This window comes from Castor canadensis, chromosome 10, assembly GCF_047511655.1.
Source record: "Castor canadensis chromosome 10, mCasCan1.hap1v2, whole genome shotgun sequence".
Lineage (NCBI taxonomy): Eukaryota > Metazoa > Chordata > Mammalia > Rodentia > Castoridae > Castor > Castor canadensis.
Genome location: NC_133395.1, coordinates 73,048,075 through 73,068,488, shown reverse-complemented (window position 1 = coordinate 73,068,488; position 20,414 = coordinate 73,048,075). Strand labels below are relative to the sequence as shown.

Below are 20,414 nucleotides of genomic sequence, written 5' to 3'. Positions count from 1 at the left end.
CCATTGAGACTGAATTGTATGTTAGAAGGCTAGCAATGTATGTTCCAAATCAAGTGTATGAGGCAATGTATCCTCTTAAGAATTTGCTAAATTAGAGGGAAAAGATTGAGGTATGAATAGACTTGGAAGAAAACAAGGAAACCCTGATTTCAGCTAGAGTAGGAACAGGAAAAGCTGAGTGGTCATACCATTTTTCTTTATGGCAGCCTATTTTCCATACCAAGAAGAATGAAGCTTAAAGGTTAGACAAGAGGAGAATCCTGTGAAGGGAATGTTTTATTACTGACTTTACAGTCAGAAAAAGTTATGTGTTAATCTACTTAAAAGGAAAAAATAAAAAACAGATGAATTATGGGGTTCCATTCTGGTTCAGCTTGTCTTGCTCACCACAAAGTAAACAAAACTGAGGGCCCATTTATAGTATATATGGTATACTAATAGCTCAAGTAGAATGGTTCTCATCTTTGTAAGGCTTTAACACTTGGAGAGAAATTACACAAAGAATTCACTTAACTACCTTTAGTCCTAACTTCCTTCCTGGTGTTGCTTAACTGATTAAGCAATAGTAGCCTGAGTTGGGAGCTTTGATGTTAAAGAATTGTTCATTGTCTAGTCATCAAAGAGAAACTACCAATACTTGTAAAGAACAGAGACAGAGAGAATGTTTCTTATTCCAAGATGAAGTAACAGAATTTAAATATACAGATTTAACAAGGACTAAAAAACTCTCTATACATTTTAGCATTTAAAAGATTGTTAATAAGTACTATTTTGAAGAATTGAATTTTTTTCCTGAGAAAAATTTTTGACTTGCTTTAAACCGCCAAGAAGTTTAAACAGCATATGATATCAAGTGAGTCTATGTGGGGGATGTTGGGTGGGAGAGAATAGGAAAAGGAAGTAAGAATAAGGAATAGCAGAAACGTTTGCATTGTAGAATATAATTTATTATAAGTAGTAAGGAATAGAATAACAGAAAGTGGAGTCAGTAAGGTAAATGTTTGGTATGGGGAAATTTCAAAGAATATGGCAAAATGAAGATATTTAAAGAGAGTGAATTGTAGATAGTGAAAAACTGTGATTGACTTCTCTAGAAAAGACAAATTAGTGGGAAATAAAAAAATCAAGAAAATAATAAGCTGTTTAGAGGGAATGAAAGCATGAACCTAGAGGTCAGGAAAACTTTTAGGAAAATAATCTGGTTTAATTTACTGAATCTTCAGGGATTATAGGAATGATATCACAACCATCAAGAGAAATACAGGCCATGTGCAATGGGAAATAATGAAGCTGAGTAATTTTATCCACATAAAATTTCTGAAGTCAGTGCTTCAACAGCCAGCAAGTTGATGGAAAAAGGGATGTAACAAGAATTCACTAGCCAGCTCAAATTGTATTAAATCAGACTTTTGTTTTCTTGTTTGCACATTTCTGAGTATTTAACTCTTTGGACATGGTTATGAAAATACATTTACATACATGTGTACATGGTATTTGCACCATATTCATACTCCACCACCCTTTCCCCACATCCTCTCCCTTCCCACTGGTTCCACCCACCCCAGGCAGGACCTGTTCTGCCTTCCTATTCATCCGATTTTATAAAAGAAGAAAAGACATTTTTGTTCAAGATAGCTATACAGGAAGTTCCCTTGTGACATTTCCACATATATAGGTATTATAGCCTGAATTGGTTCATCTTCATTTTTCTTCTTGGTCTCCTTTTAATTTTTCTACACATTTAAAAATTCCATATGCATTCCTATACAGAAAGTACATCAATCATATTCACTTTCTTAACTTCCTGCTTTTACCCTTCCGTTCTTGTATGTGTCCTCCCCTTAGTGTGACCTATTTTTCATAATATTGCTGTGTTTGTATTAGATCTATATTCCACATATGAGGTAAAACATGTGGCCTTAAAGGCTTTCAGAACCTGGATAACTTCACTTGAGATTATGTACTCCAGTTCCATCCATTTACCTGCAGACGACAAAATTTCATTCTTCTTTGTGGCTGATTAAAATTCCATTGTTTATAAATATCACATATTCTTAATCCATTCATCAGTAGTGGGGCATCTTGGCTGTTACCATAGCTTAGCTTTTGTGAATAATACTGCAGTAAACATGGGTATGTTAGGTGCCTTTGTTGTAAACTGACTTACATTTCTTTGGGTATATCCCTAGGAGTGGAATTATTGGATCATATGGCAGTTCTATTTTTAGTTTTTTGAGGAGTCTCCATACTGTTTTCCATAGTGGTTGTACTAATTTTCATTCCTACCAGTAGTGTATGAGAGTTCCTTTTTCCTCACATCCTCATCAACATTTATTGTTGTTTGTGTTCTTGATGGTAGGCATTCTTTTTTATTTTATTTATATGTGCATGCAATGTTTGGGTCATTTCTCCCCCCTTTCCCCTGCCCCCTCCCTTACTGCCCCCAACCCCTCACTACCAGGCAGAAACTATTTTGCCCTTATCTCTAATTTTGTTGAAGAGAGAGTATAAGCAGTAATAGGAAGGATTAAGGGTTTTTGCTAGTTGAGATAAGGATAACTATAAAGGGAGTTGACTCGCATTGCTTTCTGGTACATGTGTGTTACCTTCTAAGTTAATTCTTCTCTTACTAACCTTTTCTCTAGTTCCTGGTCCCCTTCTCCTGTTGGCCTCAGTTGCTTTAAAATGTCTGCATTAGTTTCTCTGTGTGGGCGGCAACAAATGCTATCTAGTTTTTTGGGTGTCTTACCTATCCTCATACCTCCCTTGTGTGCTCTCGCTTTATCCTGTGATCAAAGTCCAATCCCCTTGTTGTGTTTGCCCTTGATCTAATGTCCGCATATGAGGGAGAACATACGATTTTTGGTCTTTTGGACCAGGCTAACCTCACTCAGAATAATGCTCTCCAGTTCCATCCATTTACCTGTGAATGATAACATTTCATTCTTCTTCATGGCTGCATAAAATTCCATTGTGTATAAATACCACATTTTCTTAATCCATTCGTCAGTTAGTGGGGCATCTTGGCTGTTTCCATAACTTGGCTATTGTGAATAGTGCTGCAATAAACATGGGTGTGCAGGTTCCTCTGGAGTAACCTGTGTCACATTCTTTTGGGTATATCCCCAAGAGTGGAATTGCTGGTTCATATGGTAGATCAATGTTTAGCTTTTTAAGTAGCCTCCAAATTTTTTTCCAGAATGGTTGTACTAGTTTACATTCCCACCAGCAATGTAAGAGGGTTCCTTTTTCCCCTGCATCCTCACCAGCACTTGTTAGTGGTGTTGCTAATGATGGCTATTCTAACAGGGGTGAGGTGGAACCTTAGTATGGTTTTAATTTGGATTTCCTTTATTCCTAGAGATGGTGAGCATTTTTTCATGTGTTTTTTGGCCATTTGAATTTCTTCTTTTGAGAAAGTTCTGTTTAGTTCACTTGCCCATTTCTTTATTGGTTCATTAATTTTGGGAGAATTTAGTTTTTTGAGTTCCCTATACATTTTGGTTATCAGTCCTTTGTCTGATGTGTAGCTGGCAAATATTTTCTCCCACTCTGTGGGTGGTCTCTTCAGTTTAGAGACCATTTCTTTTGATGAGCAGAAGCTTTTTAGTTTTATGAAGTCCCATTTATCTATGCTATCTCTTAGTTGCTGAGCTGCTGGGGTTCCATTGAGAAAGTTCTTGCCTATACCTATTAGTTCCAAAGTATTTCCTTCTCTTTCCTGTACCAACTTTACAGTTTGGGGTCTGATAGTAAGATCCTTGATCCATTTTGAGTTAATCTTGGTATAGGGTGATATACATGGATCTAGTTTCAGTTTTTTGCAGACTGCTAACCAGTTTTCCCAGTAGTTTTTGTTGAAGAGGCTGCTATTTCTCCATCATATATTTTTAGAGCCTTTGTCAAAGACAAGTTGGTTATAGTTGTGTGGCTTCATATCCAAGTCCTCTATTCTGTTCCACTGGTCTTCATGTCTGTTTTTGTGTCAGTACCATGCTGTTTTTATTGCTACTGCTTTGTAATATAGTTTGAAGTTGAGTATTTTGATACCTGCAGCATTGTTTCTTCTGACTGAGTATTGCCTTGGCTATTCGTGGCCTCTTGTGTTTCCATATAAATTTAACGGTAGATTTTTCAATCTCTTTGATGAATGTCTTTGGGATTTTGGTGGGAATTGCATTAAACATGTAGATTACTTTTGGGAGTATCGACATTTTTACTATGTTGATTCTACCAATCCATGAGCATGGGAGATCTCTCCACTTTCTATAGTCTTCCTCAATCTCTTTCTTCAGAAGTTTATAGTTTTCCTTGTAGAGGTCGTTCACATCCTATGTTAAGTTTACACCTAGATATTTGATTTTTTTTGAGGCTATTGTAAATGGAATTGTTTTCATATATTCTTTCTCAGTTTGTTCATTGTTAGTGTATAGAAATGCTAATGATTTTTCTATTTTGATTTTATATCCTGCTACTTTGCTATAGCTGTTGATGGTGTCTAGGAGCTTTTGAGTAGAGTTTTTTTTTGGGTCTTTAAAAGTATAGGATCATATTGTCTGCAAATAGGGATATTTTGACAGTTTCTTTATGGTAGCTATTCTAACAGAAGTGAGGTAGAATCTTAACATGGTTTTGATTTGCAATTTTTTTATTGCCAGGAATGTTGAGCATTTCTTAATGTGTTCTTTGGCCATTTGGACTTCCTTCTTTGAAAAAGGTCTGTTCAGTTCATTTGCCCATTTCTTCATTAGGTTATTGACTTTTGGGAAGTTTAGTTTTTTGAGCTCCCTGTATATTCTGGTTATCAATCCCTTGTCACATGTATAGTTGGCAAAGATTTCCTTCCATTCTGTGAGTAACCTCCTCAATTTAGTGATCATTTCCTTTGTTGTGAAGAGGCTTTTTAATTTCTTGTAATTCTACTTATGAATCCTTTTCTCTTAGTTGTTAAGACATTTGAATTCTATTTAGGACGTTATTGCCTATGCCTATTAGTTCAGTGTACTCCCTGCTCTTTCCTGTACTAGTTTCAGTGTTTCAGGTCTTATATTAAGATCCTTAATCCACTTTGAGTTTCCAGCATGAAAGACATGGATCTAATTTCAGTTTTCTGCATTCAGATATCTAGTTTTCCTAACAACATTTGTTGAAGAGGACCAGACCCATCTTGTACATACCTTGCTTTATCCCTGTAATTGGCCATTTTTTTCAAGGATCTCTCATTCTTTTAATGGGAATAGTATTAACAAATCAGAAAGTGAGTCCCCTGGATACTAATTGTTAACATGTGGGGCATAGTTTTGGGACAACTCAGTAGAGATAGCTAAAAACAAGTTTTTGAAAGGCAAAATGTAATCTGTGTTCACATTTATTCCTCTGTTTCAAATTCAGGGCTATAGGATTTTACTGAATTTCTTCAATCTTAGATTTATTTATATCATTTGTATATATCTGAGATAACTTACGATGATAACACTTACTTAGTAACTCATTTGCTTTTTCCAATTATATATCCACAACAGCTTCAGAATAGCAATAGCACCACCAGTATGATTTCTCAAAACAGCTGTTTGCTTCTCTTTGTATTTAGGGTATATCACATTAGAGCTTTGAATTCAAGTTCCTGTCTTTTAACGTTCCTTAATAATGCCTTTTTGAGTGGTTATGCCACCAAATGGATATACTTGTCATTTCACTTAATTTTTAAAAAGTTTCTTTTGGGTTGGTGGAGTGGCTCAAGTGGTAGAGTTTCTGCCTAGCAAGTGTGAAGCCCTGAGTTCAAACTCCAGTACTGCCAATAAAAGTTCCTCTTTTAAAATTTAATTTTATTTTTTAATTACATGAAATAGTAGTTACAAAAAATGTGTAAAGTAGCCAAGATAATCTAAGAAGTCTAGTTTCTATCCTTCATTCCTCTACCATAATTGTTTATTTCCTTTAGGTAAAAATTATTCTTCCATAACTTTTCTCCCCGCCCCCCCCCCATTTAACTACATATACTTGCAGTTATTCTATATTTACGTATAGAGGGGTCCTCATTTATTTTGTAATGTATCTTAGTTTATTTAACCTGTTTCTTATTTGTGGACATTTAGATTGATCAGTATCATGAGTAATCCTGCAGTGATTAGCCTTGAATGTACATCTTTTCTGTTCTTGACAGTTTTCTTTGGGAATGAGCCCTAGAAATAGAAGAACAAATGACATATATAATTTTGGAGCAACACTCCCATAGTTAGTAGTTCTATATTATGGATTCTCATTAGCACAGTATGAGAGTGCCTGATTGACCACAGCTTCACTGGCAGACTGTTGTTATGAAATGTGTCTCTTTTTAAATCTGGTTATACTCCTTGTTCTGTAGTTTTTCTTTGATTGAGAATAGCATGGCCATTACCATTTTCTTTTGTGTTTGTAAGGCATATTTTTTTTCATTTTAAAAAATCTTCCTGGGACTTAATGTTTAAGTGGATTTCTTATATATATATATCCTACTTAGGTCTTTTTATTGTTGCTATGTTTCTTTGGTTTGGTTTTGAACTGTACAGTTTCTTTCAGCTGGACTATTTATATACTAATATAATTATAATATAATTATTGATAGGATTGGATTAAGTCTACCACCTCTATACTTTGTTTTCTTCTTTTGTTTGTTCCTTTTTCTGTCTCATTTCTGTGTTCCTTGGAATTGAATAATAGTTTCATTTTATTATCTCTACTCTTGGCTTATCTACACTCAAGTAAAAGTATACTATTCAGTGTGTATAACTAAAAAAATTCTTATAGCAGCATATTTCCATGCTCTCCTCTTTCAAGCTTTTACACTTTTGCTGTAATAAACAGTGGACTGTCTGTATCTGTGGGTTTGTGTCTGTGGATTCAACCAACTATAGTTTGAAAAGTATTCAGAGAAAGGGGTGGGGATACAGCTCAGTGGTACAGCTCTTGCCTAGCATGTGTGAGGCCTTAGGTTTGATTCCCTAACACTATAAAAATAGATTTAGAGAAGATAATTGCACCCATACTGAGTATGAACAGACTCTTTTTTTTTTGTCATTATTCTCTAAAGAATCCAATAAAACAACAATTTACATTACAAATAATCTAGAGATGATTTAAAGTATTTGGGATGTTTTATGGAGGTTATATGCAAATACTCATTTTATATGAGTGTTTACAGATTTTTGTATCCAAGGAGAGTACTGGAAACAATACTCCATAGATACTGAGCAGTTTCTATATTTTATTATAAATGCTACAATATATTTTTGTTTTAGATAATTTATTGCTTTATTTTATTTTTTGGTGGTACTTGGGTTTGAACTCAGGACTTCCTGTTTGCTGGGCAGACACTATTGCTTGAGTCATGCCTGCAGCCCCCTCTCCCTTTTTTTCTGGATATTTTTAAGGTTAGGGTCTTGTTTTTTACTCAGACTGACCTGGACCATGATCCTCCTATTTCATGCTTTCTGCCATGGCTGGGATGACAGGTGTATGCTACCATGTCCATTTTTTTTCCCCCATTGAGATGGGGGTCTCACAAACATCCTGACCATCACCCCTAACCAAGAGCTTGCCAGGAACTGTGATCCTCCTGATCTCAGCCTGCTGAGTAGCTGAAATGACAGGCATGAAGCATTGCCCAGTGCCCAGCTTACTTTATTTTATCTCAGGTTGGTAATGACAGATTTCTTTTACACATTATTGCCATTTCTGTCATTCTTCATTTTTTTGAATGTCTATCCATAATTTTATCTATTATTATTTTTCTTCTTGAACTATCTTTTACATTTCTTGTGTATTTTTGCTTTCAGTGAATTGTCTCAGCTTTCTTAAGTCTGAATATTTTTTCCCCATTTTTTTTTGTTGTTGTTGTTGTTGGGGACGGTACTTGGGCTTGAACTTAGGGCCTTGTGCTTGCTAGACAGGCACTCTACTACTTGAGCTACTCTGTCAGCTTTATTCCTCATTCTTGAAAGATTTTTTTTTTGCACAGTACTGGGGCTTGAACTCAGGGTCTTCACCTTGAGCCACTTCACCAGCCCTTTTTTGTGAAGGATTTTTCTAGATAGGGTCTCGTAAACTTTTTGTCCTGGTTGGCTTCAAACTGTGATCCCCTTGATCATAGCCTACTGAGTAACTATGATTACAAGCTTGAGTTACAGGCACCCAGCTTGATTCTTCTTTTTCACTTAATACTTAAAAGATAACCCCATTGTCTCTGGATTATATAGTTTCTAAGGAAAAGTTTTTTTTTTTCCAGTCCTGTTTCTGTGTATCTAATGTTTTTCTCTTATACCATCTGTTTTTAAGATACTTTGTTTACAACTGATTTTTATCAGATGGGTAATGCTAGCCATGGAATGGTTTAATTTATGTTTTCAGCTAGAGGTTTATTGAGATTCTTGGATTTGTGGGTCCATGGAGTTTGGAAGAATTCTGGCTATTACTTCTTCAAATACTTTTTTCTATTTTCCCTTCTTTGTTTTCTAAGGCTCCAATTACTTATATTATTGAGTACTTGATATTGTCTTATAAACCACAGATATTATGTTCTTATTTTTTCCTGCTCTTTTTTCTCATTTTTGTTTCTGTTTCTACTCTTAAAAGTTCACTGATACTGTCTTAAATATTATATAATCTACTTAAATCTCATCCATGTATTTAAAAAATTAGGGCCTTTTACATTTTTTCTCTTTGGGTCTTTTTTGTATTTTTCATTTCTGTTCCCATGTTTGTGTTTTCCTTTACCTTTTTGAGTACATGGAACATATTTATAACAGATGTTATAAAGTCTTTTCTACTTACATCACTGTGCCATTGTTGGGTCTGTTCTGTTGATTAACTTTTTTCTGGTTATGTATTAGATCTTTCTTTTGTGACTAGTGGAAATAGGAGCTATCAAGCACTGTGTGTGCATGTGTGTAGGAAATTTTCTGTTTTGTTGCATCCCAGTACTCTTTTCCTTGTTTCAGGTAGTTTTTTTCTCATGCATGACATGGTTCATTTTCTAGCCAAAGATATTACCCAAACTCTCACTGTCTTTCATTCTTTGTAGTTCCTTGTTTTTTTGGTAGTCTACCCTAGAAATCAAAGTTACCTTGTCCTCCCTGAATTTCCATCACTGTCTCTCTCAGTTCGGGCTCCATTTTGGTTACTTTTTCATGCTACATCTTGGAAACTGCCTCTTTCTAGTAAACTGGAGTGATGTAAAGCACTTCTAGCTTTTAGGGATTGCAGTATTGCTACCTATTTTCGAATATATGAAACTTTTATCTTATTTTCTGGTTGTTTAAGCCAGGGAGAGTAAATGGAGTCTTATACTACCATAATCTGAAGCAGGAGTCCCCTTACAGTTTTGTTGTTTTTTCAGTGAAGGTAAACATTGAAAAAAAAAAAAACATTTCAGGGTAATTGATCATCTTTTAAAGAGCTTTCTACCTTTTTATATCCAGCCCATTTTTCTATGATATTATTGATCTTTTTAGTCTCTAGCTTTAGAAGTGCTTTGTGTTAGAGATATTCTCTTTCTCTTTAGTATAAAATGTTAAATTTCCCCTTCAGTTCTTCATTTGCCTTTTTATTATACTTTGCTATTGGTATCCTTACCAGACTCTACTGTTACTGTAATGGATCTTTTACCTCTAAATTCTTAATATTACAGCACTGGATTGGAATTGGGCAATGAAGAGGGTTGCTTTTGGTGTGAGATGTTTGAATAATAGTTGAGTTAAAAGTTCATGCTTTATCCACTATTCATTTTAAGAGTTTTGAGTAGTACAGTGCTATGAAGCATGCATGCTCTTCCAGGTAGCTATGTGAGTCACTCCTTACCTCCCTCAGAACTCTTGCTCAAGTTTTATGTTATTCAGAGAGGGCTTCTGTTTAAAACTGTAATACTATTTTACTGTTCTTTACTTCCTAGCCCTTTCCTCCTTTTCTCTTTTTTTTTCCACTCCAAAACAGTTATTATGTGTGTTTGTATGTAAGTATGTATGTATGTATGTAATAATTTGTCATTTCTTTAAAATGGTAGTAGCATGAAGGATTCAGAGCCTTTAATAGTGCTTGGTACATAACATTGCTTAGTAATTATTGGTTAGTCATATTTCCCTTTATGTCAGTTAGAGGCAGAAACTTGAGGAAGAAGGAACTGTCCAGGTCCTGTAATAGTGGTGTATGTGTGGGTGGTAGAAACTTAGCTGGAGTGTTAGCAGTGAGAGTGAAGGCCTAGTGGGAATACTATTAAAAAGGAGTAGGATCACAAGCCTTATTTGTGTTTGTAGTTGTTGAAAATACTTGCACTTGGATTATATTTTTAATACAGGAATTTATTAAGTAAAACTATTGACTAGTGAAAATGAGTCTTAGTAGGTTTTGGGGACTTTTTTTTCCTTCTCACAAAGTATCTAGTAGAAGTCATACTAGTTTTTCTGGCTTACAGTTTTCCTTTTATTTTCCTTTTTAGAGCCTTGCTTCCTGTTTTACATCACAAATCTAAAAAAGGACCCCCCCGTCAAGCCAAATATGCCATTCATTGTATCCATGCAATATTTTCCAGTAAAGAGACCCAGTTTGCACAGATATTTGAGGTAATGAGAATTTTTTATTTCATATGTCTTTGTTTAAAAATAAATATTGTTGATTTTGTAGAATGCTTGCATTTGGAGATGCTCTTTTTGCATACTATCGGAATTTGAATCTGTAAAATCAACACTGATAAGTGAAAATACCTGAACTATTCAGATGTTTAACTCTAATTCAGATTCAGAAACCAAATATTATATAATACTTTTTGACTTTTTTTTTTATATATTTGTAGTTGGAGACTTTTTCATTGAGAGGAAATTATATTTGCAATCATAGTTATTGATAGTAACAGATTTATTATTCTCTTAGTTTCTAGGTTCAAAAAATTGGAATTCTGTTTGAGTTGCTACAAAAATACAGGTTTTATAAGTCAATACTAATTGGTAACAAGGCAAATAAATTTACACTTTTATGACTGACCTAATTATGTGCCAGAAATAAAGCCTGACTTTTGTATATATACTTCATATTGTTTTCTGTATACTTTAAATAACTTTTACCCAAGCATTGCAGTTTTATTGTAACCTATTATAACTAAGGACTGTCTAGTATTGTCATTACAAATGAGAGCTAGACAGAAAAATCTATAAAATACTAATTTATAATTTTAGCTCAGGAGCTTTGAATGAAGTCAAAACAATTTGGAAATCATGCTAAAGCTACTTACCAGAAATACTTTTAACTTACTATCTTTGAATTAGAAACTTTTATGTTAATTTAATCGTGTTTTTGTACATTATGTTAAATGTCCAAGAAGGAAGAAAAGTAGCATTCTTCATCTTTCAAACAGCATCTTTGCTGTAGATGGCAAATATGGGGGTATTTTCTCAGTCCATGGCTGGTTTGTTGGTTATTTATTTATTTCTTTTACTGGGTTTTGAACTTTGGGCTTTGCTTGAGCCATGTCCTCTGTCCTTTTTGCTTTAGTTTATTTTTCGGATAGTTTCTCACTGGCCTCAGATTGACCCTCTTACTTCTGCCTCCCAATAGTGGGGATTATAGACATTCATCACCATGCCTCTTTTTTTGAGGGGGGGTGGGGTTAAGGTCTCCCTATCTTTATTTTGCTTGAGCTGGCTTCAATCTTTGATCCTCTCATCTCCTTCCTAAATACCTGTGATTATGGGCATACACCAATACACATGGCTGTAGTCTGTTTTTGAGTATGGTAATGGCTTCAGTAAATTAAGGGCCAAAAAAATTAATGTTCATAGCTGTTTTTCTTTTGTGGGGGGAGGTACTAAGGGGTTTGAATTTAGGACCTTGTACTTGCTATGCAGGTGCTCTGCCAGCCTAAAATTCATGTTGATTTATAGGAAAGGTTTGTTTTTCTTAATTTCTTTTTTTTCTTTTAATGAAAACAATGAGAAAAATTCTGGTATAATTTCTATTTGTAGGGTAGTTTTATATTCATTTTGGTATTACATCTTTTATTTCACCTTGACAGGAACTCCAACTGTTCCTCCTACTGTAAGGTGTAAGGTTTGCTGGCTTTCTGAGAAAAGCTTTTCTAAAGATCGCTGGCCTTTTTGAGTTGTTCCTGTTCATGATCTGACCAGTAATTTCACTTCCTAAATGATTTTATTAACCTAATATGGAAAATTATCAAGCTCATTATAATAAATTAACTGAAAAAATTATTTGTGCTATCATATTTTTGCTTATAACAGAAACAAACTGGTAATTCATCTAGATATTCAGTGGAAGGAAGTATTGAGGGAAGTCATCAAGAGTAGCAAACATAAACTCATTTAAATATATTTTTAACTAAATGAGACCTCGTATTTCCCTAATATGTTGGGAAACTACAGTGTTACATTACTTCTCACACACTCATTTTAAATGAGTATATGAAGAGTTTCTTCATTCTTTTGTCGTGGCAAAATGTGTATCAGTGGCATATAACTGATGTGCAATGCTGGAGAGTAGAACACCAAATTTTCATTAAAATGCAGCATTAACCTTTTGATAGGTAATGTATTCACTTGCTTTAAAATTAAAAGATGCAAAAAGAATACATAGTGAAAGACCTTCCCCCCCAAGCCACTTTTTAGTTACCTTTCTAGGGGCAGCCATGTTGTCAGCTACTAATATGCTTTTCCAGAGATATTTTATTCAAATATGCATGCACACACACATGCTCAAACAGTTCTGTCTCCCTTCCCCATTACCCTTGTGCTAATAATAGCATATTTTAGGCACTCTTCTGATTTTTCCTACTTTTAAAGGTAACAATAAACTTTGGAAATCATTTTAAATGAGTTCATGAAGAGTTTCTTCATTTGTTAGGCAGAACGTTACGTTAATGGATTGATTTCCAATTTCAATAATAAAAATCATTCTATGTGCTACAGTATTTACTATTTGAGGCTGTAATTAAAAGACACCCAAAGTTCAATTGACTAGACATAGGAAAAGCTTGAGGTGTTTGGATGGCTTCCTAATTAATTGCAGAGGGACACAGATTATTTTTGACTAGGGGCTCCACCTTAAGCACATTGGATCGTTGGCATTAACCCAGCCCGTGAATAAAGAGAGAGCCAGTGTAGAAAACACCCTGAGTCTATCTGCCTCAGTGCAGGTGTGGAATGCTTCACCTTCACTCCCATTCCCTTGATCAGAACTCACACATCCTCACCTGACTGCAGAGAAAGTTATAATGTGGAGTCATCTTTATGTCTAGGAAGAAGCAAAGTGGGTATTTATGAGCCCTAACATATTCATATTACATGGTCATAAGATAATAAGCTATATTATGAAATTCTCTACACTGACATGTTTACCTACTTCTAAAATATCACTCGGTCAAAACTGAAAGTCTTTATAAACTTAATGTCTTTTAGACATAGATAACTTATAGAAGTCTAGGTGTAAGCTTGAGTTACTACTTATACCATGTAATATATGGAAACTTGTATTTTTTATAATTTGAAGATGAAATATGTGTACAGTTTGTTTGCCTATATAGAGAGTTGGATTATCCTTTCCTCCTCTCATTTTCAGCCTCTTCATAAGAGCCTTGATCCAAGCAACCTGGAACATCTTATAACACCATTGGTTACTATTGGTCATATTGCTCTCCTTGCACCTGATCAGTTTGCTGCTCCTTTGAAATCTTTGGTGGCTACTTTCATTGTGAAAGATCTTCTCATGAATGATCGGGTAATTTATATTTTTTAGATTTGTGTTCTTCATAATGTTATATTGTAAAATTTAGTATAACAAAGAAGTCAAATGACATTAATAACACTTTAGGGTACCTTTATTTTAGGTTTTCCAATTTTAAGTATGCTTTAACTCCATTATAAAATATGAACCGTCTCTTTAGTTAAGCATAAGTCTATGACTTGTAGTATAAAATGTCACCTGGTTCTACTTCAGCTTTACAGAAGATTAATTTCTTTTAAATAAATATAATATTTCAATAATTTAATATACAGAGAAAGGTTGGCTTTAAAATATATTATACGCTGTTGGAAATTAGTTCTTAAAGCACTTGAAACAAAATACATTACATTTCAGAAAAACAGTTTAATTAGAAAATGGATATTGCTTGAAACACTACTTAATAGGTATACAGGTGTACTTATTTATTTTTAAGCATTTTTATTAGTATATGATAGTTATACAGGGGGTTTTATTTCAACATTTCCATATATGTGTATATTGTACCCTAGTTTGGTTCATTCTCTCCATTAGTCTCCTTCTTTCCCCACTCCCTTTCTTAAAATGACTTTGACAGGTTTCAGTGTTCCACATTCATACATGTGTAGAAAGTGCCTCAACTATATTCATCCTCCTTTATCCTCTTCATTTACCCACCCACCCCCCAGGCTATTAGTCTCTCTTTAACATGACCTGTTTTTACATTCCTGTCCTTCATTAAGTGTTTGTTCATTGTTCTTTGGGGTTTTACTTTGGTATTTTACCTCTAAATATATTGGACTTTAATCAGTCTAAACCCCCAGGAGGTTAATTTGTATAAGGGCATCTGTTTTTAAAAATGTGCAGTTTGACTTGGGGGTGTGGCTCAAGTGGTAGAGCGGAAGGCTCTGATTTCAATCCCCAGTGCCACCAAAATATGCAGATTGACAAACCATTTCACAGAATGGTTGTCATGACTGTAGTATTCCTTTTCTTACATATGGTAGAGAATGAAAAAAGTCCTGGGAAAAAATATTGGGGAAAAAATAATGATTTTGTTTGTTTCTAGTTTGCAAGTCAGGATGTGTTTTGGCCTGGGAGAATTAAACCTTTATAGTCGCAAGGAGTTTTATTGCATGCATGTGTATATGTGTATATTTATATGTATTTATACACACAGAGAGACCTGTTATATGACCAACCATCAGTTTTGGGTCTGCCATGACCTTAGCATTGTACTAAGTTCTCTGGAGAATTAAAAGAAATATGATATAAGGTTTCTTCTCTAAAAATACAGATAAATTCTTAAAATGTGTAGGTTTATTTCCATATGTGTCATATCTGTTGTTATTCTTTCATCCCATTAATATGTTTTTAATACTTTGGTACTTCAAATTGTATTATTATCAGTACATATGATTATATCTATTAATGGAATTTACTGTGATATTTCTGCATATATGTACTTTGTGCATATGTCATGTCCCTCTACCCTTCTTTTACCAGCTCCCTTCTCCCCTCCATCATCTCACCTCCATCATCTCCCCTCATGCCTCCAATTCCCAGTCCCTATTAATTCTCGTACTTTTAGTTGATTTTTTTAAAGTTTTCACATATAAAAGAAAACATGTCAAGAACAAGACCCTCAGTTCAAACCCTAGTACTGTCAAAAAGAGAAAAGGTGATATTTATCTTTCTGTATCTGGCTTATTTTGCTTAACATGATGCCTTCCAGTTCATCCATTTTCCTGGTAATGACAGGATTTTGTTTTTCTTTATGACTGAATATTTTCATCTGTTGATGGACATCTAGGCTGACTCTATATGCTAGTTATCATGAATTGTACCACCATTAATCATGGATTTGTAGGTATCTCTTTTGTTTGCTGGTGTTATTTCCTTCAGATATATATACACAGGAGTGGTTTAGTAGGATCACATGGTAGTTCTTGGTGGTGGTTGTAGTGGGAGTTGAACTCAGGGCCTCACACTTGCTAGGCAGGCCACACAGCCACACAGCCACATAGCCACATAGCCAGTCCCTATTTTTAGTTTTTGAGACCCCTCCATACTGTTTCCAAGTGTTTGTACCTACTTACTTTCCCAGGATAGTGTAAGTAAGAGTTTCTTTTTCTCCCAGTATTCACCAGCGTCACCAGCATTTGGGGAGGAGGGACAGTACTGGAGTTTGAACTCAGAGCTTTCCACTTGTGAGGCAGGTTGAACCATTCCTCCAGCCCTGTTTGCTCTGGTTATTTTTGAGATAGGGTCTCACTTTTTGCCCAGCACCACAATCTTATATATGCTTCCCACTACTGCTGGGATGACAGGTACACGCCACAGAGCCTGGTTGAGATGGGGTAATGTGAGCTTTTTGCCCAGGCTGACATTGAACTATGATCCTTCCAATCTTACCCTCCCTAGTAGCTAGGATTATAGGTTTGAGCCATTGGAGACCCGTGCATTTGTTTTTTTTTATTGCTATTTTTTCATTGCAGCCATTCTAACTGGGGTCTCATTGTAGTTTTGATTTGCATTTCCCTGATAGATAATGATATTGAACATTTTTCTTAACATTTATTGGACATTTCATATTTCTTCAGATCCTTTGCCAATTTTTCAATTGGATGACTTGTTTTTAATTAAGGTCTTTATATATTCTGTATATTAATCCTCTGTTGGATGAATAGCTGGCAAAGATTTTCTCCTGTCTTACAGATTGTCTTTTCATTTGGTTTCCTTTGCTATGCAGAAGGTTTTAATGTGATGTAATCTCATTTGTTAATTCTTGCTTTTTTGTTTCCTGTGCTTTTGGAGGAGTCCAATACAGGAAATCTTTGCCTGTGCCAATATCTTAAAATGCTTCCCCAATGTTTTCCTCTGGTCATTTCAGAGTTTCAGGTCTTACTATGAAAATCTGATAATTTTGAATTGATTTTCTTTATATCTTGTGGGTATCCAGTTTTACCAGCATCATTTGTTGAAGAGATTGTCCTTTCTCTAATGTGTTTCTCAATAAAGGTTGAAGAAGTGTTTATTTCTGGGTCTTTTATTCTGCTCTATTGTTCTACATTTATGAATCCCATAGTATGTCTTGAAATCAGATACTGCGATGGCTCCAGCTTTGTTCTTCTGCTCAAGATTGCTTTGACTAGTTGATGTATTTTGTGTATCCATATGAATTTTAGGGTTGTTTTTCCTAAATAGGTGAAGAATGTCATTGGGGTTTTGATGAGGATTGCATCGAATCTGTAGATTGATTTGGATGGTATGGATATGTAATTTTCATACTAGAGTTCTTTCCTACACACACCAGTTTTTTCATTGATATCAGGTCTTGCTGAATTTTTGCACAGGATGGCCTCAAACCTTAATTCTCTAAGTAGCTGGGATTATAGAAATGAGTTGACGTGCCTGGCCAATAATCTACTTCTTTACTTGGATAATTAATTTGTTGAAAATATTAACTTTGTGATAGCTTAATAAACTGTACCATTTTAAACTATGTACTTTTCTGATATGTTTTACCTAAAATTTTTTCACTAAAGAAAGCAAAATAATGATATAGAAAATCTGAAACGTATGATTAATAAAAATACCTAAAATTTATAAAGAAATACTACCCTTAGGGGAAGGAAAAGTGATAGAGTTGGCTGAATAACACAGCCAAAAAAAACCCCCAAAAAAACGGTAGATAAAGGGAACTAACACACAGGTCTTTGGTCTCCAAATCACATGACTCTAGTCAACTAAAGTTACACAGCCACAAATCATCAGGGTCTAATATATACAATTATTTTGTTCTTATCCCCACAAGCTATTTCTCCATTACCTCCTAGCTTAAAATTAACAATAGCAACATACAAAATTTAGTAGCTTTTCTATACACCAATAAATGAATTTTCTGAGAATGAAATCAGGAAAATAATCCCACTCAAAATAGTCACACACACATACCCACCCAGGAATAAACCTACCTACACCACACACACACACACACACACACACACACTACCTACACCACACACACACACACACACACACACACACACACACACACACACACACACACACACACACACAAAATAAACCTAACTAAGGATGTGAAAGACATTCAGGTTCTTTCCAGTGTTAAATATTGATGTTAATGAACATTGGCTCACATGTATTTTTGTGTGCATATGTATACATTTCTGAAGGTATAACTGCTGCATTATAGGGTATATATAGGTTCAGTTTTAATGGATTTTCCCAAATTGTTTTTCAAAAAGATTGTACTAATTAACATTTTTATCTGCATTGAATGAGAGTTCTAGTTGTACCATTTTTTTCTTCTGTATTAGGTATCCCAGTCTTTTACATTATAGGCATTTTCTAAGGAGTAATGGCATGCTCTTGAGCACATTCATATATGTATGGATGTTTTGGATGTCCTCCTTTTTGAAGTGCCTCCTCAAGATATTTACATATTTTTCTATTAATTATGAGTACAGATCTTAATAGCAAAAAATTTTTGTTTCTGTCACTACTGGGGTTTGAACTTGTGGCCTTGTGGTTGCTAGGAAAGCACTCTACCACATGAACCATGCCACCTTTTTGCTTTTGTTACTTTTGAGGTAAAAGTAACAGGTGCCCTGTTTATGTCCAGGGCAGCCTGGACCACCACAGTCCTCCTATTTATACTTCCCTAGTAACTAGATGACAGCTTTGAGCCACTAGGCCCAGTTTATTGGTTGAGATAGGGTCTAACAAACTTTTTGCCCAGGACTGGCCTTGAACTGCAGTCCTCCTAACCTCTCCTTCCTATGTAGCTGTGATTACAGGCGTGAACCTAGCTGTAACTTGCTCTTAATCCTGTCTTTTGATGCACAGAAATTCTTAATGTTAGCAAAGCCCAATTTATCAATTGTTTTTAATGGTTGGCACTTAAGTCTTTTCTTTTCATACCCCAAGGTTGTAGACTTGCCTTGCATCAGTACAGAAGCCATTAACCACAAGTGTTATTTAAGTTTAAATTAAAGTTATAGATTGTGTTCTTCATTCACACATTTCAGTGCTCAATTGCCATGTACTGCTCTAATTTGTTTTAAGTTTCTTCTACAAGAAGACTGTAGAAAACTTACTACAATCTACTTGGAATTGAATTTTGCATATGGTATCAGGTCAAAGTCAGTAATTTTTATTTCTGTCTAATTCACTGTTTTTATTTTTTGTCAGTACTGGGGCTTGAACTCAGGTTCTCAACCACTTGAGCCACTCTGCCAATCAGTCATCTTTTGTTTATTGTTGCCATTCTAGTGGGTCGAGATTTCTCATTGTGGTTTTGTTACTGTTTTCCCACTGAATAATGATGTTAAAATCCCTAAATTAGCTATTTACATATCTTCTTTGCAGCAGTGGTTATTTAACTTGTTTGCCCAATTTTAATATTAGGTTGTTTGTCTTTCTATTGTCCAGTTGTAAGAGCTCTTTTATATATTCTGGCTACTAGATCTTTATTAGATAGATGATTTGCAAATATTTTCTTCTTTTGATAGGTGTTCACTTTCTTGGTAATGTCCTTTTATGAACAGAAATTGTAATTTTGACGGAGTTCAATTTTTCTGTTTTTTCCTTTTGTTGCTTTTGCTTTTGATTGTACCTAACAATCAATTGTCAGATCTAAAGTCATGGCAGTTTCTCACTGCTTTTTACTACTACTCTTGTTCTACATTTATGTCCATAGTTTACTCTGTTACATTTTATATTATTTCAATCATTGTAATGGGTTTTGATATCTAATGGTGTAAGTCTTCTAAATGTCATTGACAACTCTCTTTTCCACCTTCCTATTTTTTCTTCTTTGTCATAATCATCATCATTATCATCACCTTCAAGATTGTTTTGACCATTCTTAGTCCTTTGCACTTTTTTCTAAATCTTAGAGTTGCCAGATTGTCCTTGTACCACTCATCCCAACATACACATACACACATCTGGCTGGAATTTTTGTAGGAATTGCCTTGAATTGTAAATTTGCAGATACTTTTCATCATTTTAATGTACTTTCTGTTCCATGACCATGTTATATTCCTAAGTTCCACATTTCATGAAGATGATGCATCTCTTAAGCAGTCCTTATCATAACACTTAAATTTTTTGTGAAGAAGTCTTGTGTATCTTTCTTGTTTTGTTTTTTTTTTTGAAACAGGATCTCACTATGTAGCCTTGAACTCATGATCCTCTTGCCTCTGCCTCCTGAGTTCTGGGATTATAGGTATGTACCACCATACCTGGCTTTATACATCTTTGTGTGTATATGTGTGTGTATGTTTTTAGGCACTTTATGTTGTTTGATGCCCTTGTAAATAATATAATTTTTCATCTTTATTTTAAAATTGTTTATTAATGACATACAGAGAAAATAAAGTTAATTTTTATATTGACTTTGTATCCTAGGATCTTGTTAAAGCTATTTTAAATTTTTTACTAGTTAATCTTTGCTGCCTTTTGGGTTTCTCCTGTCTTAATCATGTCATTTGTTCATAATAGTTTTTTTTCCTTCCATTTTTAGGCTCTGTGTTTTCTTCCTGTGAGGACCTCCAAAACAAAGAGAGTAGTGATAGTAGACATTTTATCTCTTTGCTAATCTTAGGACAAATTATGAACTAGTAGAGCAGTTGAAAATGTCACCTGAATGG

At 34.6% G+C, this 20,414-nt stretch overlaps 1 protein-coding gene across 7 annotated transcripts in view; it reads left to right on the top strand.

Moving 5' to 3' along the window:
• Window positions 1–20,414, top strand: part of Pds5b (PDS5 cohesin associated factor B) — a 197,147-nt gene that overhangs the window by 132,514 nt on the left and 44,219 nt on the right. For all 7 annotated transcript variants that reach the window (XM_074043570.1, XM_074043569.1, XM_074043568.1 and 4 more), the window contains 2 exons: window positions 10,469–10,592; window positions 13,594–13,752. In XM_074043570.1, coding sequence (XP_073899671.1) covers window positions 10,469–10,592; window positions 13,594–13,752 — 283 coding nt within the window. The remainder of the gene's footprint in view (window positions 1–10,468; window positions 10,593–13,593; window positions 13,753–20,414) is intronic.